The following is a 19299-nucleotide window of genomic DNA, read 5'->3' on the forward strand; positions in this document are numbered from 1 at the left end:
AAATCTGGAGCAAAATTTTGCTGAAAAAAGTGGTCGAAATCTGAATCGTATGAAACCCAGGGTTCCATTGTATAACTAAGAGCTGAATGATCCTCTCTGGTTGAAATGGAAGTAGGGAAGGTTGAGTTAAGCAGCTTTGGTTCTAGTGTTGATGAGGATGCTGTACTGTCAGTAGGTGATGGTTGTATTGGAGAACTAAGTATTTTGAATGCATCTAGGTTTCATGCATTTTTTATTTAACCCTTAAACTGTCCAAATGTAGATCTACATTTTTTCAACATTTGAAAGTATGTAAAAAACATAACCTTTTTTTTTTTTTTTACATTTGAAAATGTGTAAAAAAACTTTGATCTACTTTTTTTTTTTTTGTTATATTTGAAAATATGTAAAAAAACATAGATCTACTTTTGGAGCACTACACATGTGAACGTAGATCTGTTTGGACAGTTTAAGGGTTAAGCACAAACTGGGTCCCCTTTGTTTTTTCCTCAGTACACACATTCAGTAATATTTCTGGCTTATTTTCCTTCAACAGAGGTTTCTTGATAATGATGAGGAGCTCTTGATCCAAGTTGAACCTAACTTGACCTTCCTTGAACTGAGCCTAATAGCCTCCCATTTCCCCGGGTACTATATGACCTCTATGGATGTAGTGCTTCCCTCAAAGTTAATAATAAATCTATTATGTAGCTGTGGTCAACTCTGACATACTTTTGAATAGGTGACAATCTTTACTATTTTTCTCATCATTTATGGTATGAATGGTTGAACAATTCACATAAAATTTATGGGTAAATTCCATTATATGTGCACTACCTCTAGGCATATATGTACATCATACTACCATTTTTTTCAACAAAGCTCAAGATTCACTCTTATTTTTCTTAGCATCTTCAACATCACCAGTGTTCATTTTTGGGTGTTATTTAATAACCCTTTGAGAGTCGGAGCCCCTGATCTGAAACTTGCTCTCAGGGTCGGGAAATTTTCAAAAAACAAAAATTATTTTTTTCTTATGAAATGATAATCTTTTTTTGAAGGTAATTAAACTAAAAGTATGAAATTTGATGGAAAACTTTTGGAATTATACTCTCGCAAAGCTAGTGGTCTCGCCGATATTTGTGCATAGGCGATTTCGCCCACTTTGAGCCGTTTTCAGCGAATTTCATTGTTCCAGTTGACCAAACTCATAGCTATTTTGCTAGTATTCCTTCCAATCTATCAACTGAGTATAAGAAACCACCCATTTACCTAATTCAACTACCTAATAAAGTGATCAGAACTGGTAATTTAGCCAATCTCACACAAAATAAAAAAATTGTCAATTTCAAAATAGGGTCCAGAATAAACAATGTAGACATTCCTGGCACTAAAACATTTCCTCTGTTCTTTAGTCACATTCTCAGGCCTCCTATATTATGCTTGCTTTTCATTTTGAGTTTTTATTCACAGCCACCTAAAGTCAGTACCTGATCAGCCGGGCTGTGGTTCGTACATTGGTTTCTGTGTAGCCAACAGTAACAACTTTGTTGATCAGGTCCTGATCCACCATGAGGCCTGGTCACAGACCAGGCCGCAGGGGCATTGACCCCCAAAACCCTCTCCAAGTACATATACACACAAAAAATAAAAGATTTACTGTTATGCAGACTACTACATTGTATTAATAATGTCGGTGCATTTGTGGATACATATTAGACCGACCAGTTGATGGTGCACACTTACCACACAGACCCATTCTCTCATATCTAGGCCCAAATTTACTGCTCACACCTTATCTGAGTAAGCTGAGCTCATGGCGTAGAACTATGGGACCGACCCTGGCTTGAGAGCTCTACTACTATGGGACTGACCCTCAAAGGGTTAAAATCAAGACACCAGATAGTAGTAAAAAATGTTCAACATAGCTTGATAAACAGTGAGGGAGGCTCAAGATACTTCCAGAATGCAACTCTGGATGGCATGGACTGTCAGTAACAGGGATGGAGCTGTGTACTAGTGTTTAGTACCTAAATTTTGCACTTAATGCTACAGCATGTCATTCCAATATTTTGTGGATTAGTTGATTCTCTAGCATTTTATGATACATATCACTTTCATTGTGCACTATAAAAAATTTTTGGTCTTTTTCAATTGCCAAGGAAAGTGCCAACCTCTTAAGATATTTCAGATGACTCTATCATCAGTGCTATACAAAGAACATGGTGCCAATGAGGTACTCTTGATCCAATGAATAGAATTTGCCATGCCCTTCCTTAGATCAAATCTGAATGCCTCCAATTTCCCCAGATGATGTATGGCCCCTATGGGTTTAATGCTTCTCATGAATGTGATGCAGTAATAATAATATTAAAAGAATGAAAGCTATGTGCTTAACCAAAATTATACAAGTAGTACAGTGGTACTTCGAGTTACGAACTTAATTTGTTCCAGAAGGCTGTTCGAGTGCCGATACCGAACAAATTTGTTCTCATAAGAAATAATGTAAAGTAGATTAGTCAGTTTCAGACCCCCAAACATACACTTACAAAAGAACTTACAAAAATACACTTACATAACTGTTTGAGTTGGGAGCTGTTCAAAACTCGAGGTACCACTGTATACAGTATGTTCATATTAATAAAATCAAGGAACAAATGCAATAAAATACAAATTCTTAAACGTTGTTAGAAAGAAGATTTTCGGCTTCATTATCCAATAGTGGAAAACAATCATTTGGGTTACATAAAAATGTTTACTGTTGTCTAAAGTACACCACTCACTATCAAAATTTAGGTTTAAATTAAGTATTAATATTTAAAGAAAAAGAGCATTAATATATATTACAACACATGACAAGGTAGAATTAGTGAGTGGAACTGTGTGTGTACAAATACAACAATTCAATTATTATTGTATGTATTATATTCTCCTGTATACATTACTAAAAAAGAGAAGAAGAAAAACTTTATAAATTCAAGGATTATAGGGAGTAAAATAAGGGTTGGATGTGAAAAGTGGGTCATAGTAAGCATGTATGCACCTGGAGAAGAGAGGCATGTAGAGGAGAGAGAGATTTGGGGAGATGTTAAGTGAATGTACAGGAACTTTTGAACCAAGTGAGAGAGTAATTGTGGTACGGGACCTAAAAAATTTAGAATTAATGCAAAAAAAATGTAGGATTAATGCAAAAATTTCAAGTTTGACTTAGCACCCACACCACCACAATTTAAAAAATTCTGAAGATAAATTAAAAAAAAAAAAAAAGCAGCTTTGCATAAATAAAAAATGGAATTTCTCAAATTTCAAAAGATCACCAAAACTAGGACTACTGTGAATGCCAAAATATTCCAAAATTCTGTTTATGAAAAATACTGCATGTCTAATGTGCACTCGCAGCTAACGGTTTAACTTGGATTCAAATGCTGTATTATCTTTAGGACCTGCTAAAATACAGGTACCATCCAACTTACGACCGAGCTTGGTTCTGACCAACTGGTCGTAAGTCAAAATGGACGTAAGTCGAACCTTACTACTGAATATCAACATCACATTTTTGTAATGACACTATTTTGTTGTTTTATTTTGGTATTTCATTTTTTACATTACTTTTTATGCTGTTAGTACTGTATTTTATACTGTAAAGTTTAGGATAAACACTGTGTACAACACAAACAGTTGTTTATTTCCCAGAAATTTGGCATACAAAACACGGCCGTAAGTCGAGTGGTCGTATGTCGAGCAGGTCGTAAGTCGGATGGTAGGTGTACACAGGCAAGCCCCACTTTACAGTGTTTCGCTTTACAGCATTTTGGTATTTTAATGTGTGTACTGGATATGCATTTTTTAGGCCTAGCTATATTGCTCATCTTAATACAGTGGTGCCTCAGGATATGAATTTATTTCGTTTGAGAAGGCTGTTCGAGTGCCAATACCGAACAAATTTGTTCCCATAAGGAATAATGTAAGACCCTCAAAAATACACTTGCAAAAGCACTTGCATAAATAGTTACATAAATAACAAAAAAAGGGACAATACCGTGACTAGAACGATACACAAATAACCAGCACATAGAAGAGAGGAGCTTACGATGACGTTTCGGTCCGACTTGGACCCTTTAATATTTGACTGGCTCCTCCTTACTTCCCCACTACTACTTCCCTCCTCCTCCTCCTCCTGCTGCCGCCGCCACCACCACTACTACTACTACCACTACTACTACTACCACCACCACTACTACTACCACTACTACCACTATTTCTACTACCACTACTACTACTACCACCACTACTACTACTACTACCACTACCACTACCACCACCACCATTTCCTGCCGACATATACCCGTCCTGCTCTACTTCTCGTTAGTGTGACTGTAAATGGTCCAAGTTGGACCAAAATGTCGTCGTAAGCTCCTCTCTTCTATGTGCGGGTTATTTGTGTATACAATTACATAATTGTTCAAGTTTTGAGCTGTTTGTATCCTGAGGTACCACTGTATATGACAGTGTAAACATGTTATTAGGCTTCTATATGCATTTGAAAGTGAAAAAAGGCTATGATTCACTTTATAGTGATTTTTGTTTTACAGCAGTAGCCCAGAACCTAACATGCTGTATAAGTGGGTCCCTCCTGCATCCCAATAATAGTATAACTTTCATGCTTAGTCACTTACCTCAGATAATCTGATAATTCACCTCCAATGAAGGCTGTTTCTCCCTCGTACCTTTCATATTCATCTAATATTGGGAAGGTAGATATGAATGGATTAAAATTATTTGCAATAGCTTCAATATTAAGCCGCCATTTGTATCCTTCTTCTGTATTATTAAGATTGGTGAGTAAAAACTGACGGATGCTTGGGTCCTGAAAAGTAGAAAGAACTTTTAAAAACAGAATAGATGGAGGGGTGGATCCATGTTATGAGAGGTTTTGTATAGCAAGACCTCTCGTAAAATGGGGAAGGGGGGTTTTATATTTCTGAAGACAAGAATATGTGGGAAAAATAGATTTACATTCCAGACACTTCCAAATTTGTCAGTCAAATTTCTGATATTGTACTAGGTCAAAATTACTACTACTACTTCATATCCTGCTAGCCTTTACTAGAAGCATTTAAAGCATGGCAAGGGTTAACATGGGTCTACTGGGCAGAGTTAGATGTAGAAATGTTAATCCGCTGATACACATTCGGTGCATGTAAATGTAAAAAATAAAGCCAAATTTCCTTACCAAATTGTACTAGGCTTAATCATGAACATATTCAACTACTGTACAAATGCAGTTACGGTACATACGTAGGTCACTGTTAACCCGTAAACGGTCCAAACGTATATATACGTTCTTACCGCTAGTGCCCCAAACGTATATAAACATTTTATTTTTCCTGCCTTCAAATATGGCATGATTGGCCTGAGATGCCTTGTCAGCACAGAATGGGTCATAACACTCAGTGTGCACTGTATTAAAAAAATCTGGGACCACTTAGTACCTTGTGGGAGCACTAGTTCAAATGAGCGCCAGCTAGAGGAAACAGCTTGGCAAACACCTGGGATTCACTGATTTCACGTAGTATTAACTCCCATTTTAAGAGGAAAGTGATGTTGACTCCGAGTTTAGTGCCTTTGAGGTGGATGTGGCCATAAGTGGTCGAGGAAATATAAAAAAACCTCGATAATAACCCATGTGCAACATTTGTGCAACACCCTTTCAGATTGTCTTATAACCTATGCCCTAAGTAAAGAGAAACAATTCTGGAACGTAATTCAGGTCTCCCTAAACATTCGCGTTTTCAACTTTCACGGGCTTCACACATTCGCGAATTCCCGACCGCCAAATTCCCAACTGCCAAATTCCCAGGCGCCAAAAAATATTTAAGTTTCCCACGACCCGCGAGTTCCTACTACCCTCCCTCCGACCTCAACAGCCCTTCCACCACTCAGTGTGGTGAGTGTTGTGTTTGTTCATTATCTGCTATTGAACTACAGTACGTGTATAAATAATGTCAACCCATTCATGACTGAATATTGGACAGGTACTGGGCAGTGACATCGTATGTTTACTCTTGAACACAGCAAAGAATCAAACATTTTTGCTACTGCTAATAATAATAATAATAATAATAATAATACGATAGAATTGAAGGAAATTGTACAAAAGTACGAGGGTTGAAGCAGTGGTGGAAGAAGTGGTTGACGCACTGTCAGTCAGTGTGCCTTTGTTTATGCTGGAGTGAGCATTAGTCTCCACACTCTTCCAAACATTTCACAATAATTCATTGTGTTTGGTGCTTGTAGATTGAGTGCAACTGGAGTGGTAGAGGCAGTGGTTGAGGCAGTGGTTGAGGCAGCGGTAGAGGCAGCGGTTGAGGCAGTGGTTGAGGCAGCGGTTGAGGCAGTGGTATTTAATAAGATATATGTTATTATTAATAATAATACATGCTATTATTAATTAGTACATGTATTATTATTATTATTAATAACATGTTATTAAAAACCACTCCATCAACCGCTGCCTCAACCACTGCCTCAACCACTGCCTCAACCACTGCCTCAACCACTGCCTCTACCAATGCCTCTACCACTGCCTCTACCACTCTAGTTGCACTCAATCTACAAGCACCAAACACAATGAACTATTGTGAAATGCTTGGAAGAGTGTGGAAACTAATGCTCACTCCAGCATAAACAAAGCCACACTGACGATGCATCAACCACTTCTTCCACCACTGCTTCAACCCTCGTATTTTTGTACTATGTATTTCCATCTTCAATTCTATCAAATTAATAATAATAATAATAATACGATAGAATTGAAGAAGGAAATTGTACAAAAATACGAGGGTTGAAGCAGTGGTGGAGGAAGTGGTTGATGCATCGTCAGTCAGTGTGCCTTTGTTTATGCTGGAGTGAGCATAAGTCTCCATGCTCTTCCAAACATTTCACAATAATTTATTGTGTTTGGTGCTTGTAGATTGAGTGCGACTGCCACATAATTAACCATGGGCCCAAAGAAACTTGCTAGTGCCAGCCCTTTGGTAAAGAAATTGAGAAACACGATAGAATTGAAGAACAAAATTGTACCAAAATACGAGCAGTGTGCCGCAGTGGTTGAGGCAGTGGTTGAGGCACTGGTAGAGGCTGTGGTTGAGGCAGTGGTATTTAATAACATACATGTTATTAAACCATAACATATATGTATTTAGCACAACATTTTACGACATTTTCATGTATATTATGATTGTTCATGGTTTTACAAGTTAAGGAAGCAGTACTGTATTATATTTCCCTACAATATATTGGCGCACCAAACATTCGTGATTTTTCAACATTCGCGAGGTTCTTGATCCCCTAACCCTTGTGAATGTTGAGGGAGACCTGTACTTGTTTAGCAGGCTGGCTGATTGGCTCTGTTCGTTTGTCTGTGGCTATGTCTATTTCTGTCAGTCTCTCTGTCTCTGTCTATCTGTCTCTGCCTATCTGTCTGTCTATCTGTCTCTGCCTATCTGTCTGCCTATCTGTCTCTATCTGTCTCTGTCTATCTCTGTCTCACAGGTACACATAAATACAAGTATACATAGTGCAAATTACCTAGGATAACCCAAAAAATCCAAACAAAGTGCTATACTCTGCTTGAAGATATGAGTAAACGTGATGATGCAGTCTTGTGGCTCTCTCTGAGACAGAGAGCTAGACAGATAGGCATAGACATATAGACAGGGAGCTTGACAGACAGACAAATAGACAGACATATTTGTGTACCAGCAAAAACAAAGGGAGGGTGATGCTCATCAAATGTCACCTCTAATCTTATCTTATCAAGTCTTATCACCGCACCCTAGCATATGCTTATCAAATGTCAGCTCTTATCTAATGTTATCTCATCCTATCACGTCACTGTCAGGGGTGGACTGAGGCTTGTTTTTCATGCTTCTAGGGAACTTATTATTACATATTATTATTATTATTATTATTATTATTATTATTATTATTATTATTATTATTATTATATACAGTGGTCCCTCGCTTTTCGTAGTTCTCGGCAATCGTAAATTTCGCCAATCATAGGGGTATTTTCGTATAAACATGGACTCGCTTTTCATAAGTTGACTCGCGAGTCGTAGTTCGTCCGGGATGCGTACCCATGGCGTGAGCCGTGGTGGCAGCCAGTCTGGCATTGTTTACCAGTGAGCGAAGGTCCCCTCACGTGCTCCAGTGAAATATTTCATAATATTCCATTTATTTTAGTGCTTGCAAGTACTAAATAAGCTACCATGGCTCCAAAGAAAGCTCCTAGTGCCAAGCCTGTGGCAAAGAAGGTGAGAAATACGATTGAATTTAAGAAAATCATCATTGAACAATATGAAAGTGGTACAAGTGTGGCCGAACTGGCCAGGATGTATAAGAAACCCTACACAACCTTATGTTCCATAGTGGCCAAGAAAAAGGAAATCAAGGATGCTGTTGTTGCAAAGGGGGTAACTATGCTGACAAAAATGAGATCACCAGTACTCGAAGAGGTTGAGAAATTATTATTGGTGTGGATAAATGAGAAACAATTAGCAGGAGACACTCTTATGGCTTCGATTATTTGTGAAAAGGCTAGGCAGTTGCATGACGATTTGGTAAAGAAATTGCCTGCAACTAGTGGTGATGTGAGTGAATTTAAGGCCAGCAAAGGCTGGTTTGAGAGATTTAAGAACCGTACTGGCATACACAGTGTGGTAAGGCATGGTGAGGCTGCCAATTCGGACCACAAGGTAGCTGAAAAATATGTGCATGAATTCCAGGAGTACATAGAGGCTGAAGGACTGAAACCTGAACAAGTGTTCAATTGTGACGAAACAGGCCTCTTTTGGAAGAAAATGCCAAAGAGGACCTTCATTACACAAGAGGAAAAGGCAATGCCAGGACACAAGCCTATGAAAGACAGGCTGACGCTAATGTTCTGTGCTAATGCTAGTGGGGATTTCAAAGTGAAGCCATTACTAGTGTACCATTCTGAAAATCCCAGAGTGTTCAGGAAAAACAATGTTATGAAGAGCAAATTGTGTGTTTTGGAAATCTAATAGTAAGGCATGAGTCATGAGGGAAATTTTCGTCGAGTGGTTCAATGAAGTGTTTGGCCCTAGTGTGAAGGAGTATCTCCTGGAAAAGAAATTGGATCTCAAGTGCCTGCTAGTAATGGACAATGCACCTGCTCATCCTCCAAACTTGGATGACCTAATTTTCGAGGAGTTTGGGTTCATCACAGTAAAGTTCTTGCCCCAGAATACCACTCCTCTCCTCCAGCCCATGGACCAGCAGGTCATTGCAAACTTTAAAAAACTCTACACAAATGCAATATTTCACAGGTGCTTGACTGTGACCACAGACACTCACTTGACCCTAAGGGAATTTTGGAGAGAACACTTCAGCATCCACCATTGCATAACCCTTATAGGTATGGCTTGGGAGGGAGTGACTACCAGGACTTTGAACTCTGCCTGGAGAAAATTGTGGCCAGATTGTGTCGACAAGAGGGATTTTGAAGGGTTTGGGACTGACCCTGATGAGCTTACGTCTGTTATGAACTCTTTTGTGGCATTGGGGAGTTCCATGGGGTTGGATGTGAGTTTGGAGGATGTGGAAGAATTGGTGGAAGACCACAACGAAGAGCTCACCACTGAGGAGCTGCAAGAGCTTCAGCAGGAAGAGCAACACATTGCAGCTCAGAATCTTGCTGCAGAGGAGGAGGAAGAGAGATGGAAGAAGGTGCCTTCTTCAGAAATTAGAGATTTTTTTACTATGTGGGGTAAGATGGAAAGCTTTATGGAGAAACATCACCCTAACAAGGTTGTTGCAAGCCATGTTGGCAACATGTACAGTGACAAAGTCTTGGGCCATTTTAGGGAAGTGTTAAAGAGACGCCAGAAACAGAGCTCTCTCTACAGTTATTTTGTGAGACAGGACTCCAGTGACTCTCAAGGTGGTCCTAGTGGCATTAAGAAACAGAGAAGAGAAGCAACCCCAGAAAAGCAATTGGTACCTGAGGTGTTGCTGGAAGGGGATTCCCCTTCCAAACTATAAACAATTCACTCTCTCTCCTCCTCCAGTCTCCCATACACTAAGAAGAATCTCCAATAAAGGTAAGTGTTATGCTGTTAATGTTTCATTCATCATTTCCCATTGTATTGTTTATGTACTACATGTATATTTCATGTAAAAAATTTTTTTTGTTTTAATACTTCTGGGTGTCAGGAATGGATTAATTGTATTTACATTATTTCTTATGGGAAAAATTGATTTGCAAATCGTAAATTTCGTTTATAGTAGCTCCTCCAGAAACGGATTAATTACGAAAAATGAGGGACCACTGTACTTCCAAATATCTAAAACATTGCTGTGACATATAAATACTTCGTATACATTCCAAGACAATAGTAAATGGCCAAGGCAGGTGTATATGTCCACCTGTCAGTGTGTTTGTGACAATTTGAGTACAATTTCAGTACCTAATACTAGTGTCAAAACAAAGATTGGTTATGAAATGACAAGAACTACTATAAATTGTAATTATCAGAACATAAAAAATTATATAAAATAATATGAAAAATAGAAAAAAAAGGTATACCGGCAACACTTCTGTATCCGGCAGGACTCGATGTTGCTGTCACGTGAGCATCCAGTGCCGACTTCTCAGCCTCATATCTCTGTAAGTACAGACCCTAACTTTTCTGTGTAAGTGTTATTGTTGAGTTTAAGGGCTGCCACTGAGAGAAGCCGTGTTGGTGGCAGTGGAGGATTTTGCCAACACCACCATCACACTTGAACAATGTATGTAATTTATAAATAAAAAATATTTACATTTTAATTTATAAATAAGAAATACAGAGGTCCCTCGATAATCGTCGGGCTTGATAGTTGTCCTTTTCGGAAATCGTCGCGTTATTTTAGTCCAAACATTGGCTCGCAAATGGTCGGTTGACTCGCTAATCGTCGTTCGTCCTGGACGCGTACTCACGGCTCTGAGCCGCCTCGGCCTCCCTTCCCAGCCAGTGTGCCATTGTTTACCAGTGAGCGACGGTCCCCTCACTTGTTCATACGAAATATTTCATAATATTCCATTCATTTTAGTGCTTGCAAGTGCTAAATAAGCTACCATGGCTCCAAAGAAAGCTCCTAGTGCCAAGCCTTTGGCAAAGAAGGTGAGGAATACGACTGAATTTAAGAAAAACATCTTTGAACAATATGAAAGTGGCGTACGTGTGGCCGAACTGGCCAGGATGTACAACAAATCCTGTACAACTATATCTTCCATCGTGGCCAAGAAAAAGGAAATCAAGGAAGCTGTTGTTGCAAAGAGGGTAAATATGCTGACAAAAATGAGATCACCAGTACTCGAAGAGGATGAGAAGTTATTATTGGTGTGCATAAACGAGAAACAATTAGCAGGAGATAGTCTTATGACATCGATTATTTGTGAAAAGGCTAGGCAGTTGCATGACGATCTGGTAAAGAAATTGCCTGCAACGAATACTGATATTTGTGAATTTAAGGCCAGCAAAGGTTGGTTTGAGAGATTTAAGAACCGTAGTGGCATACACAGTGTGATAAGGCATGGTGAGGCTGCCAGTTCGGACAAAATTGCAGCTACAAAATTCGTAAGTGAATTCCAGGAGTACATAGAGGCTGAAGGACTGAAACCTGAACAAGTGTTCAATTGTGACGAAACAGGCCTCTTTTGGAAGAAAATGCCAAAGAGGGCCTACATTACTCAGGAGGAAAAGGGACTGCCAGGACACAAGCCTATGAAAGACAGGCTGACGCTCATGTTCTGTGCTAATGCTAGTTGGGATTTCAAAGTGAAGCCGTTACTAGTGTACCATTCTGAAAATCCCAGTGTTCAGGAAAAACAATGTTATGAACAGTAAATTGTGTGTGTTTTGGAGATCTAATAATAAGGAATGGGTCACGAGGGAAATTTTCGTCGAGTGGTTCAATGAAGTGTTTGGCCCTAGTGTGAAGAATTACCTCCTGGAAAAGAAATTGTATCTCAAGTGCCTCCTAGTAATGGACAATGCACCTGCTCATCCTCCAAACTTGGATGACCTAATTCTGCAGGAGTTTGGGTTCATCACAGTAAAGTTCTTGCCCCTGAATACTACTACTCTCCTCCAGCCCATGGACCAGCAGGTCATTTCAAACTTTAAAAAACTTTACACCAAAGCAATGTTTGAAAGGTGCTTTAATGTGACCTCAGACACTCACTTGACCCTAAGAGAGTTTTGGAAAGAACACTTCAGCATCCTCCATTGCATAAGCCTTATAGGTAAGAACATAAGAAAGAAGGAACACTGCAACAGGCCTACTGACCCAAGCGTAGCAGGTCCATGTTTCCCCCCCGGATTAGACCAATGACCCACACCCCGGATTATCCCAATGACCCACCCAGCCAAGGCTTGGGAGTGAATGACTGCCAGGATTTTGAACTCTGCTTGGAGAAAATTGTGGCCAGACTGTGTCCACAAGAGGGATTTTGAAGGGTTTGTGCTGACCCTGATGACCCTATGTCAGTTGTGAACTCTTTTGTGGCATTGGGGAGTTCCATGGGGTTGGATGTGAGTTTGGAGGATGTGGAAGAGTTGGAGGAGGACCACAACGAAGAGCTAACCACCGAGGAACTGCAAGAGCTTCAGCAGGAACAGCAACAGATCGCAGCTCAGAATCTTGCTGCAGAGGAGGAGGAAGAAAGCTGGAAGAAGGTGCCTTCTTCAGAAATTAAGGAGATTTTTGAAATGTGAGGTAGGATGGAAAGATTTATGGAGAAACATCACCCTGAGAAGGATGTTGCAAGCCATATCGGCAACTTGTACAGTGACAGAGTCTTGGGCCATTTTAGGGAAGTTTTAAAGAGACGCCGGAAACAGAGCTCTCTGGACACTTTTTTTGCGAGACAGGACTACAGTGACTCTCAAGCTGGTCCTAGTGGCATTAAGAAACGGAGAAGAGAAATAACCCCAGAAAAGGACTTGGTACCTGAGGTGTTGATGGAAGGGGATTCCTCTTCCAAACAATAACTAATCCAATCTCTCAGTCCTCCTCCAGTCTCCCATACACTAAGAAGAATCTCCAATAAAGGTAAGTGTTATGCTGTTAATGTTTCATTCATCATGTCCCATTGTATTGTTTATGTACTACATCTATATTTCATGTAAAAAATTTTTTTTGTTTTAATACATCTGGGTGTCAGGAATGGATTATCATACACAGCAGCATATGTGTAAAGTACCTAGGCTAACCCAAAAAATTCAGAGTGACTACGTATTTCCATTGGGGTCCTTTTATATTTACACTTCATATATTTACTTTTATGCTTACACTTTTATATTTACACTTACCTTGGAGATGTTAGTTTAATTAGTTAGTTTGATGGAGGAGATGCTGGCAGAGGTTTAGGGTAGTGGAAGATAGCAGACCGGCGTATGTTCAGCGGATGTACACACATCCAACAACATTGGAGAGTTACTTTAATGTTGTGTTTCTATTTCTTACTCGCTTAACTTACTTGCTACACTGTTAATTCTACACTTTATCGCTGGCTGGCACTATAGCCTTTATCGATACCTGCTGCTTTAGTATCGTACATATCATAGAATCACTGAATCACTGCACAAGGCACATTCTCCCCTCTCTTTGGTATTTTTCTACGAGCTTTTTCTTGATTTTATTGTTTCTTTCCTTCTTTATCACACGGCTGGCACTAGAAACTTGCTTTGGGCCCATGGCGGCTTATTTAGCGGTTACAAGCACTAAAACCACTGGAATAATACAAAATATATCGCAGGTACGGTTGGAATCGACCGAAACGGCTTGTAAACATTGGCACACTGGATGTACATGGAGTCTTGGAGTGGCTGGGCCCGCTCAGGCCACGCTCCGGCCCCATGGACAAGTTCGGGATGAATGTCGTTTGATGAGTTTCTCGCCGCCGGTAGAACCATTTTTTATGCCAAAGAGCGCCGTTACACGAATTTGCCATTACTTGATGCCGCCGTTAGTTGAGGGTCCACTGTACTAGTGTACTAAATGAAGAATAAATGACACTTACCTTTACTGAAGATGTGGTGATGAGTGACGAGACACTGTTTGTGTCCTGGGAGTGCCTTGTCCTCCTAAGTAATGTAGGTCCTGTTTGGCATTTTCGTCCAGAACAGGTCTTATCACATTGTGTATGCCACTATGATTCTTAATCTCTCAAACCAACCTTTGCTGGCCTTAAATTCACCAATATGAGCACTAGTTCCAGGCATTTTTTCCTGTTCACCTGGGTGTTAGTTGACTGGTGTGGGTCGCATCCTGGGGGACAAGATTAACCCTTTGACTGTCGAAGGGCCCAATCCTGAAGTGTCTCCTGGTGTCGCAAAATATTTTAAAAAAAAAAAAAAAAAAAAAATATTTTTCTTATGAAAATGTTAAGATTATTTTTCTGATTGGTTTAGTCCCCAAAAAAAAAAATTTCCCATAAGTACTTACCGAGATATAGAGTCCTGAAGTTTGCTGAAATTGATCTGCGAGCGGCAACAGCGGCGACTGCCGGTCACCCGGTAAACTTTGATTTACTTGTATTCGATGGTTTCTTGCTTTTTTCACTATTTTATTTTTTCACATAACTTTTGTGGCCTGTGAGACCAAATTATTGTGCAATGTTCAAATATACACTCGTTGAATGTAACACAATTATAGCAAAAACACTCGTATCATTATAATGTTGCTAAAACTTGTTTACACAAACAAACAATGTAAACAAATGTTTATTACGATTGTTTTATAATATATATACATATGTACAATCACTGGACACTTTTCTAGAACTGCTGCAGCTTGTGGAATTCTTTGAAACATGGGTATAAGCACAATGGTGTCTTACACTCCTCACACATAAAACGAGTGTCTCTGCGTTTTTGTGGGCGTTTTGTGGTATGTCCACAGACAAAACACCTCTTCTGAGCATTTTTCTTGGCAGTAGTAGCAGGCAGTGGTATGGGGTAGTGATCACCAGGCCTCAGACGAGAGGACATGTGTTGATAATTTCGTGGGCGCTGGTCTATTGCAGGTGTTGTTTCTTGGTACTTGAATATTATTTGTCTGATGACTGACAAACAAAATTCACCATATTTGGGTTTGTTCTTGGTCTTCAACTTATACATATTATAAGCATTCAGCATGGAAATGTCAAGAAGATGGAAAAACAGTTTTATATACCACTTATAACTCTTGCGAACACAGTCAGCAAACCCAATCTGCATGTCACATTTGTCCACTAAGCGCATATTGAGGTTATAATCCATCACAGCTGCAGGTTTTACAATGGGTTCATTGGTCTCTCTATTCTGCTTGCCAGTGTCTACCATTTCATGTCGGTGAACTGATGTCAGCAGTGTGACATCATGTTTGTCATGCCACCGAAATGCCATGATGTCATTGGCAGCAAACACCTGCACTTCACCTCTACGACTGCCAGCATCGAACCTAGGCATATGTTTACGATTTCTACGCACTGTGCCACACACATCTGTCATGTTCACTCACAAGAAATCACTGAGTATAGGGCTTGTGTACCAGTTGTCAGTATATAAAATATGCCCCTTTCCAAGATATGGCTCCATCATTGTTCTAACCACATCACCAAAGATACCCAGTAACCTCCTGGTATCTTCCATTGTTTTACCGCCAGTGTACACAATTATATCCAAAATCAGACCAGTTTTGCAATCAAACAGAACAAATAACTTTATACCAAAGCGTTTCCTCTTGCTTGGTATATACTGCTTGAATGAGAGTCTTCCTTTGAACAAAATCAAAGACTCGTCAATAACAAGCTTCCTGAAGGGATAAAAATACATACAGCACTTTTGTTTCAGGTACATAAACACACGTCTGATCTTATATAACCTGTCGCTTCTGTCAGGCCTGGTTTTGTCTGAAAAGTGTAACATACGTAACAGTAACACAAATCTATTCACTGGTATAATGTCACTGAAAGCAGGGGTTGAAATCAGGCGGTCTGTCGCCCAGTATGTGTTGACACTATGCTTATACACATGTGGCATAAGCATTATTGTGGCAAAGAACAGATACATCTCTGCCACAGTTGTGTCCTTCCACTGGTGTAGGCATGATCTTGGTGACAGAATAGTGTTTGCCATGGTGTACTCATAGTATGTATTGCTTTCCCTGACAATAATGTCCATCAGGGGTTCATCGAAGAACAACTGAAAGCATTCCAGTTCAGTGGGATTGTTCCCAAGTGTACATGATGGCCGTATTCCACTTTGTCCTCCATCAAAGTCATGGGGATTGGGAACAAACTCGTCATCTTGCTGCCAATCCCAGATGCGGTCAGCTGGTGCGTTCTGAATATTGTAATGTGGTTGTGGTTGTGCAGGTTGTGGTTGTGGTTGTAGGAGTGTGGGGTCAGGCGAGGCTGGTTGTAGTTGTGCAGAGTCAGCAGCGCGGGTAGTAGCGTGGCCCGCTGCTGGTGTCACATGACTCATGCCACCATCACTATCACCACCACCGCCTGCTGCCTCACTCACATCATTTATACCCATCGTAACAATATCGTCATCTTCACTATCAGGATGTGGTGTAGGGCCACGGGATGTGCTCCGAGATGTATTCCATCCTCTTGGAAGAGCATATGGCACACTACCAGACCGCATGCGACGTCGTATATACTGCCACTTCACTGGGGAATATTCACCCTCACTGTCACAACTAGAACTGCTTTCAATAACCTTGAAATCACTATCACTATCACTTGCACTGCTCATATCTGAGTCTTGTACACGGGCAAATAGTTTCCTCTTTCGTCCTGGTACAGGAGAACATGAACGAGCCGGCCCAGCACCAGAGGTGGAAGGTTGTGGGTCATCTGGGTTTTCATCACTAATTATGTTATCCTGGGTAATTTTCTCGGTCACACCCGCTTCAAAACCAGGGAATTCACTTTCACTGACACTATCATCACTGTTTGAGCTATCACTTGGGAACAAAAGACCTCCAATCCGCCGAGGAGTGAGGAACTTCTTACTGCGAGGCATGGTGAAAATGGACTACCAACACGGCGTTCCCACAATGCACCGCTGAGTCCCAGATTTTTTTCACAGGGTGCACACCGACCACTGAGACCCATTCTCTCTCGTGTAGGCCTACCAGCCCTCTCCCGCTTGATTTGAAGCCGCTAGAATTTATGCGTATAGATACGTCAAACACGGTATCTCCAATGACGTATATATACGACCGCGACAGTCACAGGGTTAAGGACCCCAATGGAAATAAGTTAGACAGTCCTCGATGACACACTGACTTTCTTGGGTTATCCTGGGTGGCTAACCCTCTGGGGTTAATTGTTTCTCGGTATTCTCGATAAGCCACACCAACAACAGTCTCTCCACATCTTCGAGTAGTACAGCTGACTGTGGTGCAGCAGCAGCTGTCCATGGTACAGTAGCAGCAGCAGCTGACGGTGCTACAGCAGCAGCTGACCATGGTACAGCAGCAGCTGACCATGGCACAGCAGCAGTTAACCGTGGTACAGCAGCAGTAGCAGCTGACAGTGGTACAGCAGCAGAAGCAGCTGACTGGTGCAGCAGCAGCTGACGATGGTACAGCAGCAGCAGCTGCTGGTGGTACTGCAGCAGCAGCTGACCGTGGTGCAGCAGCAGCTGACCGTGGTACAGCAGCAGCAGCAGCTGACAGTGCTACAGCAGCAGTTGACCATGGTGCAGCAGCAGCTGACCGTGGTGCAATAGTATTTCGGTAGTATTTCTCACCCTTTTTACCACAGGGTTGGCACTAGAAGCTTTCTTTGGGCCCAAGGTGGCTTATTGAGCAGTTACAAGCACTAAAAATACTGGAATACAAAATTTATCGAATGTATGCGTGCAACCATCCACCCTAGCTTGTAAACAACGTCACACTAGCTCAGCTGAGGTGCTCAGGCCAGAAGGCTGCATTTGGGGACGAATGATGTAAGTCGAGTTTTTCAACGTAGGTCGGGGTCAAATTTTTAAGCTGACAAGCATCGTAAGTCGGTTTTATCATAGGTTGAGGCCATCGCAAGTTGGGGGTCCACCATACCAAGGTACCTTGAATTTGGTGAATTCGTTCCAGAAGGCTGTTCGAGTGCTGTTACCGAACGAATTTGTTCCCACAAGGAATAATGTAAATTAGATTAGTCCATTTCAGACCCCCAAAAATACACTTACAAAAGCACTTACAAAAATACACTTACATAACTGCTGTTCGAAATTCGAGGTACCACTGTAGTTCAATTTCAATTACAGTAGGGTCCCACTTGTACGGCGGGTTAGGTTCCAGGCTATTGCCGGAAAGTAGACATCACCGGAAAGCAGAACGCCCTTTTTTCCATTTATAAATGCATATATATGCCAGACAACAAGTTTACACTAAATTATATTAAATTAGTAACAGAACTAGACATTAAAAACACACAAAGTAAAATACATTCAAAGTGCATTCATTACTTATCTTAGAGTATTTGTAATCTTAATGTAGGGAGAGAGGTGAGTAGTACTTATTTGTAGGAAGTCAGGTGTAGGTAGCCCTGGTTCCCCATCTCATACTTAATATATGATATTTAAAACACCCCAGAGTTAAAATACACATACAGTACACTCACTATTTACCTTAAAATATGTGTAGTCTTAATGTAGGAAGAGTGGTGAGTAGTATTTATTTGTAGGAAGTCAGTGTAGGTAGCCGGTAGGTGTAGCCCGCCTGGGCTACACCTACCGGCTACCTACACTGTGGCCCAGAGCCATATTATTAGCATTGACATACCTTGTTCACTGAATTTAATTGTTTCTAACAACTACCTTTAGATGCCATCATAAACGAAGGGAGAAGTAATGAATAATTCATGCCGAAAATTGTAAACAAAAGCAGAGTGGGGGAGTGGCTGGGCCAAACACAGATTCATACACGTTTTCTCTGGTGGCTGAGCAGAGAAAACGTAATGTCCCTCCGCCCGGCTACCACACAGGTCCACAAGTATTATTATCAGAGTACATATAAAATATGCAATAAATGCCAGACAACAAATTTACACTAACTTATATTAAGTTAGCAATAGAAATAACCCCCCCCAAAAAAAAAAATAAAAAATAAATAAATAAAAAAAATAAATAAATAAAAGGTAAGATACACACAGAGTACACTTATTACTTACCTTAACCCTTTCAGGGTCCGTGCCATAGATCTACGGCTTTACGTTCAGGGTCCAAACCGTAGATCTACGCCATGAGCTCAGCTCAC

The 19299-nt window shown here is 40.6% G+C and overlaps 1 protein-coding gene across 4 annotated transcripts in view; it reads right to left on the bottom strand.

The window, feature by feature from the left end:
- LOC128684195 (sn-1-specific diacylglycerol lipase ABHD11) overlaps positions 1-19299 on the bottom strand; it is a 64137-nt gene that overhangs the window by 1869 nt on the left and 42969 nt on the right. For all 4 annotated transcript variants that reach the window (XM_053770349.2, XM_070094881.1, XM_070094867.1 and 1 more), the window contains one exon: positions 4656-4846. In XM_053770349.2, the coding sequence (XP_053626324.2) occupies positions 4656-4846 (191 nt within the window). The remainder of the gene's footprint in view (positions 1-4655; positions 4847-19299) is intronic.

The sequence above is a fragment of the Cherax quadricarinatus genome, chromosome 4 (assembly GCF_038502225.1).
Source record: "Cherax quadricarinatus isolate ZL_2023a chromosome 4, ASM3850222v1, whole genome shotgun sequence".
NCBI classification, from domain to species: domain Eukaryota; kingdom Metazoa; phylum Arthropoda; class Malacostraca; order Decapoda; family Parastacidae; genus Cherax; species Cherax quadricarinatus.